Source organism: Physeter macrocephalus, chromosome 18 (genome assembly GCF_002837175.3).
Source record: "Physeter macrocephalus isolate SW-GA chromosome 18, ASM283717v5, whole genome shotgun sequence".
Lineage (NCBI taxonomy): Eukaryota > Metazoa > Chordata > Mammalia > Artiodactyla > Physeteridae > Physeter > Physeter macrocephalus.
In genome coordinates, this window is record NC_041231.1 from 41,154,506 (window position 1) to 41,161,664 (window position 7,159).

Sequence of the window (7,159 nt, forward strand, 5' to 3'; positions counted from 1 at the left end):
ACACCTAAAGGCTGTCCAGGCCCATTGCCCAGCTGCTTTCAGTTCATGCCAAGTGCAGAGAATGGAAGGGCCTGTGAAGGCAGCAGCCAGGGAAAGCTGCTGGGGATGGAGATGAGGTGGGAAGGAGGGCAGCAGGAACCCAAGTGGGGACAGACGGAAGCCAAGAGCCACAGGACGGGAGCAGTTATTATGACACATAATTGACATTTATGGAGCAAATAATAAGTCCTACAGAACACTCACTATGTAGGCTTTATCTCATATTTTCATCTAGATTGCAGCCAAATATATCCTTTCTCATCTTGGGGTTACCAAATGGGCAAATCTAATGGGTTAGGCCCAATCCAGCCTCTGGCCTCCAGCCCCCACAAACACAGGCCCAGGGCAGGGGCCACAGTGGCAGGGGGAGACTCTGGCAAGACCCCACTCTCACTCACCCCTCAGCAAGTGAGTAAGCAGCTATGCGCACAGGAAGCAGCACAGCACAGCCCGCTCTGAGGATCTCCGTGTACACACACAGATGTGTTCCCCCTCCTGCGATGCCAACACCAACACCTGCATGCTCACATGCCACCACACACACGCATGCACATGCTGGGGACGTGGCAGACAGGCCCTCTGCCACAGCCCCAACCCTCTTATCCTGCTGTTGCTGGGAACTTGACACCCAGTGCTAATCCTCATGCCCCCGAGGGCAAGGACGAAAGCAGGGACAGGGCATATCTAGAGGGTGCCAGAGGAGCACCGGCACAGCCATGTGGGTACAGTAGCCCCTAAGACTATGACACCCCCACCCCTGCCAGAAGAAACCTCCCACCAGGACAGAAGGAAATGGAGCCCCTGCATCACAAAGGGGTGTGAATTCCCCTCTCCCCTAAATCTCCCTGGACCCCAGAACCCAGGTCACCTGCTCACCTCCCTCCCCATCCCCAGCCCACCAGGAAACATCTGCAAGCTGCACCGTCTAGAGCCCAGGTAGAGAAGAGCTCTACCTGGAAGGAAGGTAGAAGGAAGGGCTCCTTCCCAGGAGCAGGGCACGCCAGCCCTGGCCCAGAGCCCCTCACACCCTCAGAGAGGAGGGCACGGCTGGGGTGGAGGAGGGGGCCAGCAGGAACAGCCCCAGGCCTCGCTGTTCTCTATGGCTTTTTATTCCTATGTGATTCTACTGCTCACTCATATAGGGATTGGAGCCGTGGCGCACGGCGGGGGCAGCCAGCGGAGGGCTCGAACACTGAACAAGGGGGCCCAAGGAGAGCCAGGACAGTGGCCCCACCCTCTCCCAGTGCAGTCTGCTAGCCTGGCTAAGGAAGCCCTTCCTCTGTTGCTCCCCTCCCCACTGGCCTCTTCACAGCCACCCATAACAGGAGAAGGGGAGAGGGGCTGCTGGACCCCACCACTGCTCTGACCCACCATCCCAGCACTGGAGACCCCCACTGAAGGCTGGCACCAGGAACTAGACTGTGTTCCCAGAGGAACAGCTAAAGGATCTGGGGGCAGGGAGTGGTTCAGCCTGGGAAAATGGGTCTGGCACAAGGAAACAACACCCAGTGTCCTGTGTGGCTGGGGGTAACCTCTGGATAAACAGGGGTTTATCAACCAAAGAAAGTACAGTCTGGCTAAGGGCTATCCAAAGACAGAAGTTAGTCCTTGGTGGCAGGCAGTAAGCATGTGCCCAGAGAGGCACACATCACAGGGTGGAGAGACCTCAGCAGGGATGCCACAGGGGAGAGTCACAGTTGGATGGGTGGCCAGTCCCTCCCAGACCTCACAGACTAAAGTTCTTAGGCCTGTCTCCCTGGGGTCTCTGCTCACCCACATCGAGAATGTTGGGAGCCACGCTCAACCCTCCCAAGCTTCTGTTTAAGTGAAGCAAGTGCCCTGCAGAGATGGGTACGGAGAACTCCTGCAGGGCCCTGGCACAGGGGCTGCTGCCCAACACCATTCCCCTTCCTGGCAGCTCCCCACTAACCTTTGCTGTGAGGGAAGAAGCACTGAGAACCCATAGTGTGGTCCTTTTTATTTTCAGTCCTTCCTGTTTCACCCCACAGAAGAAACAGGCTCAGGAGCTGAGCAGAGGGGCTGCCTGGGGGAAAACACTGGGAGCAGCAAATTGGCCTAGGGGCTGGTCCTGGTCCTCAGGGGTACCTGCTGCCATGGCTGAAAAAGTAGGGGTGGAAGAGAACCCCCATCTGCCTGTCTGGTTGGGGAGCTGGACACAAAGCAGAGGCCCTGGTTGGGAGGTGTGAGGGCCAACCATGTAGCTAGGTCCAAGGAGAAGAGAGGCAATAAAGCCTGGTGAGGCCCTGGGGACCAAACCTGGTCTGCTCCAGGACGCTGCCCTGCAGGCCTCCTCTAGGTTCCCAAAACATGACCTACAATATCACCGCGGCTGCAGGAACAGGAGGTGGGCGTCCATGACATTGGTGCCAGTGAGCCCTGTGTGCAGCAGGTGTGCCCCACCCTGGAAGCGACAGAAGAAGGTATGTGAGTCATTGTGGGCTAGGAAGGCGGCCACGTCCAGACCCTGGGCGGCGGCCTGGCTGGTAAGCTCAGGCCTGACCCAGGCCCCGGCTGCCTCTGTGGGCCCATCCTGCCCATCAGTGCCACCGCTCAAAAACAGCACGTCAATAGGCCCCAACGGCCACCGTCCCAGCTCTGCTGCAACACGCAGGGCCAGTTCCTGGTTCCGGCCACCCTTGCCTGAGCCCTGCAACTGCACTGTGGGCTCACCACCAGCCAGCAAGCAGACCGGGCCCCGAGTGCCCACCACGGCCTCCAGAGCCTCCTTCAGCTGCAGGTCTGGGAGCTGGAGCTCAGCCGCCAGTTCAAAGAGTTGTTCATCCTCCTCCACAGAGGATCCAGCCCCAGGCATGGTGAGGCGGGCTGCAGCCACTCGGGCCAGCAGTGCATAGAACTGGGCTACACTTTTCACATCTCCCTGTATGGCTGTGCTCAGCACCACAGCCCTGTATCCCAGCGCCTCGGCCTGCTTCTGAGCCACAGCCAGTGCCAGTGCATTGGAGCCAATGATCACATTGAGGACGTGACCACAGGTGTGTGGCCCATGGGGGTCAGAGTCAGCCCGAGCCAGCACAGTCTTCACAGAACGTGGCAGGGCAGCACGAAGGCCATAGCGATTGAGGATGTGCAGGCAATCTTGCACACTGTGGATGCTGGCCACAGTGGGGCCGCTGGCAATCACCTCCACAGGGTCCCCCACCACGTCTGACAGAATCAGGCTCACCACCTGGGGAGGGGTCGCAGAGGCAAGGCTCAGTCCCACATGGTCCTTGCCCCAGGGCCCATGAGGACAAACTGCCTCCACCTATCCACACGTCCTCACACCACCCAGTGCACTTCCTCACCCACTTCTAACCCCTCTCAAGTGGGTGTCAAAACACCTAGCCCTGTGGACTCCTGTACCAGGCCTCTGCCCTTCATCTCCCTGGCACACATGGGCCTGGCTCCACCAGCCCAGGGCTGCCTGGGGAAGAAGAGACCCACACACCTGGGCAGGGTAGGCGGCCTGAGCCAGCCCCCCACCCTTGAGCTGGGACAGGGCCTTCCGGATGGTGTTCAGCTCCTGGATGGTGGCTCCGCGGGCTGCCAGCAGCTTGGTGAGTGTCTGCTTCTCCTCCAGTGTGACAGGTGGGATGGGGGCGGGCAGCAGGGCCGAGCCCCCACCTGCAGAAACAATGAAGACGCTGGGCAGAGAGGATGGATGACAAAGGGACTTCCCTACCGGGGGAGCAGGCAGTCAGTGCTCATGTTAGGCTAGAAAAGGGGAGGCTAGAAAGAGGGGTTAGGGTGCCCCCGTGTGGACATATAGTGAATGTGTGCACAGTCACCACACCCAGGTTGAACCCTCCTTTGGGGTAGCCCAGGTCCCAGCAAACACTGGAAGAACTATTCCTTAACACCTTGGAAAAGGAAGCAGATCTAGAGCAGAGCCTCCACGAGGGTGGAGACTCTGAGAGAGCTGGAAACCAGGGTTCTAGCCCCAGGTGACAGTGGTACAGACAGCAGCAACAGAGACATTTTCCTTCCAAGGCCTGAGTGAGGTGCTCCCTGGCTGCCCTCTCACGGTTATCCAACAAGGTCAGTCAAGGGGAGGACCCCACAGCTCACAGGAGGCCACCAAGGAGTCAGCCATCCAGGCTCTTTACTGCTCCCCTGTCCTGTGACCTTGAGAGCTCAGACCAACAGCTTCTTGCAGGCCTGATATTTGGAAACCCCCACCCCCCATCAACACACTGTCCTGAGCCAGTCTGGCACCCACACCTGAGATGAGCACGAGCAGCAGGTCATCAGCTGTGAGGCCTTCAGCCAGCTGCCGGATGGCCAGAGCAGCCCGCAGGGCATCTCGGTCCGGCAGGTTGTTCGCCGCGCCCTCGAATACCAGGACACGGCTGTGTGGCTTCAACAGCATCTCCCTCAGGAGAGAGAGAATGGAGAGCAAGATATGGGGTGGGCTCCTCTTCCCACCTGATTTCCCAGATGTACAGGTGAAGGGGACATTAAAAAGGACACCCACTGACACCCACCCTGGAGCCAGGCCAGTCCCAGAAGAAAATGGAAGCTGGTGAAGGAAGGAAGCCCCGATCCAGCCTGCGTCTGGGCCCAGGTTCCCCTCCACATAGGAGCAGCCCCCTAAGGCTCCTTACTGCTTGCCAGCACTCTCCATGGCAGCACGGATCCCCTTGGGAACGCTGATCACGCCCTGCACAAGATGCTGGCCCAGTAGCTCCTCAGCTGCAGTTGCCATGCCCAGGACAGCCTTGCCAAAGCCCACCAGGTAGAGGTTTTGCTGCAGCTGAAAGCTCCGGTCCCGCACCTTCAGCTGCCCGCTGTCAGGGTCCAAAGACAGTGCCCGCTGCAGCATGGGGCCCGGCAGCACGGCACCTACAGTGCTCTCAAACAGCTGCCGTGCCTGCTCTGCCAGGGCCATGCTACTGGCCAGCCGGGCCAATGGGCCCCCCCAGAGGAGTGGGCTCAAGGGGGCTCGGGCCAAGTGACGCAGGACCTGCAGGGCTGCAGCCATGCCCCACTGCTCTCAGCACCAACTGGCATCCATGGCTGCCTAGGGGGAAGAAAGCACTAGTTAAACCGTTGCAAGGCCAGAGACAGGAGGCTCCCCACAGCCACGGCTCTGAGGGCTCAGGGCCAGTGGACCCCACAGCTGCTGCTGCAAGAATGGGCCATCTGCCAGTCCAAGGAGATTTCCTAAGGCCCACAGCTGCCTGATCTCACTCCAGTCTTCTGAGCCCAGGTCTGCCACCCAACCATGTCCTCCTCTTCCACAGGCTACACGCCAGCCCTCTGGACACTCTGCCCAGAGTCCAGAGGTCCTGTTAGCTGAGCCCTCCTCCTAGATCACCCCGTTCAGCTGAGAGTTAATCATTCACAGAAGAAGAAATTACTACCAGTGGGCTCCCATCCCACCCCTTTTCCACCCCCAGCACTTCTGAGCCTTGCCCGGGGCAACGCCCCTTTCTGGCACTCCTTCCTTGCCTCTTTACCACTTCTGTTGCTACAAAGCTTCTGGCTGTCCTACCAACTGACCTTGAGCCCAGTGACCTCCAGCCTGCTCTCTCTCTCTTTTTAAAATTAATTAATTAATTTAATTTTTGGCTGTGTTGGGTCTTTGTTGCTGCGCATGGTCTTTGTTGCAGCGAGCGGGGGCTACTCTTTGTTGCAGTGCGCGGGCTTCTCACTGCAGTGGCTTCCCTTGTTGCGGAGCATGGTCTCTACGCACGCGGGCTTCAGTAGTTGTGGATCTCGGGCTCTAGAGCGCACAGCCTGCTCTATTTCATTAGCTCATGAGTCTGGGCTGAGGAGCCTGGAAAGGCTAGGTCTGTGTACGGAGGCTGTAGGTTTGCTGGGACACCGACAGGCAGGTCCAGGCACTTCCTCGGGGCACACAGCCCAAAGAATCCCAGCACTCAGGGTCAGTCCAGCAACAGGTTCAGGTTCAAATCAGAAGTGGCAGCAAAGCCTGGCTCATAGTAGAACCTTGAAAAAGTCCTTAGACGCCACATGACCCCACGTACCATTGGGCCCAATCTGCAAGACAGAAAAGGACGCCCTTCCACCTACATGGTCAGACCCACCCATGCCAAGAACATGCCTTTGGCTCTGACATAACAAGTCTTGGGTCACACCACCCACAGGGGTGAGAGCAGCATGGCTGGAGTAGGCAAAGGGCAGGCTTCCCCAGCTGAGGCCAAATAGTCATTTTCCCCACTGGGCACAGTAAAGGCTAAAAAAGCTTTAAGGTGAAGGTCAAGAGGCTGTAGCGGAGTTTAGGGACAATAAAGCCCCAAAGAGCTCATCTGTAAATGCCCACCATAAATGCTGCCAGCTGACTGCAGCAGCAAGTGTGGACAGAGCAGGGGAAGTAGGCTGGGAATCAGGCTCCAGCTCTATCACAGGGACAGCTCCATTTCTCTCACTGGGTCTCATGAGCAAAATGAGAGGTGAGATGAGACTAATGCTCTCCCCTTGACATCCCTGGGCTCTCTGAAGCTGCCCACTGTTAACACTGAAAATCTGGACTCCAGACATCACTTCATCCCACACTCAAAAAACCTGGCAACTTCTAGCCTCTGGCCACTTAGCCTACATGGAGCTCAGCTTTCCCACAAGAGAAGACAAACCGCGCCTGACTCCAGCTGTGAAAGGGAACACAGGGGGCGCTGCCATAGGGACTCCAAATGGGCCCAGCTGTTGCCGGGGGCTTGTGAGGCTGGCCCATTAGGATTGGCGCTAAAAGCGGCTTAGGTAGCGATAAATGATTTTGACAGTCAGGCATAGAGGATACCAGCTTTGCCACTGGATATCAGAGCCCAGGGCAGGGGGCGCCCAAGAGTAAGGTAGCCAGATAAAATACCGGACGTCCAGTTAAATTTGAATTTCAGATAAATTAGGAATTTTTTAAATGTAAATACGTTCCGTACAATATTTGGGACATACCTATATAAAAAATTATTTGTTGTCTATCTAAAAATTCAAGTTTAACTGGACGCCCTTAATTTTTTTTTTTGCGAAATCCAGCAAGTCTACTTTTGACACCGCCTCTCCTAAACTCCCCAGCCCTCCAGCAAGAAACCCGGAAATACCGAGCGGACCCTCCTTGACTCCTCCCAGCCACAAAGCGAGG

At 57.4% G+C, this 7,159-nt stretch overlaps 1 protein-coding gene across 2 annotated transcripts; it reads right to left on the reverse strand.

The window, feature by feature from the left end:
* Positions 1-1,992: 1,992 nt before the first annotated feature.
* Positions 1,993-5,316, reverse strand: GLYCTK (glycerate kinase). Of its 2 annotated transcripts, XM_007105929.1 has the most exons (4): positions 4,665-5,316; positions 4,282-4,433; positions 3,509-3,684; positions 1,993-3,247 (listed from the first exon to the last, which is right to left on the reverse strand). In XM_007105929.1, exons 1-4 carry the CDS (start codon positions 5,039-5,041, stop codon positions 2,381-2,383), a joined length of 1,572 nt encoding a protein of 523 aa, XP_007105991.1. In that variant the 5' UTR covers positions 5,042-5,316; the 3' UTR covers positions 1,993-2,380. The 2 variants fall into 2 exon arrangements, with proteins under 2 accessions (XP_007105991.1, XP_007105992.1); XM_007105930.3 differs by lacking the exon at positions 3,509-3,684 and having other exon boundaries at positions 4,665-5,041.
* Positions 5,317-7,159: the final 1,843 nt, after the last annotated feature.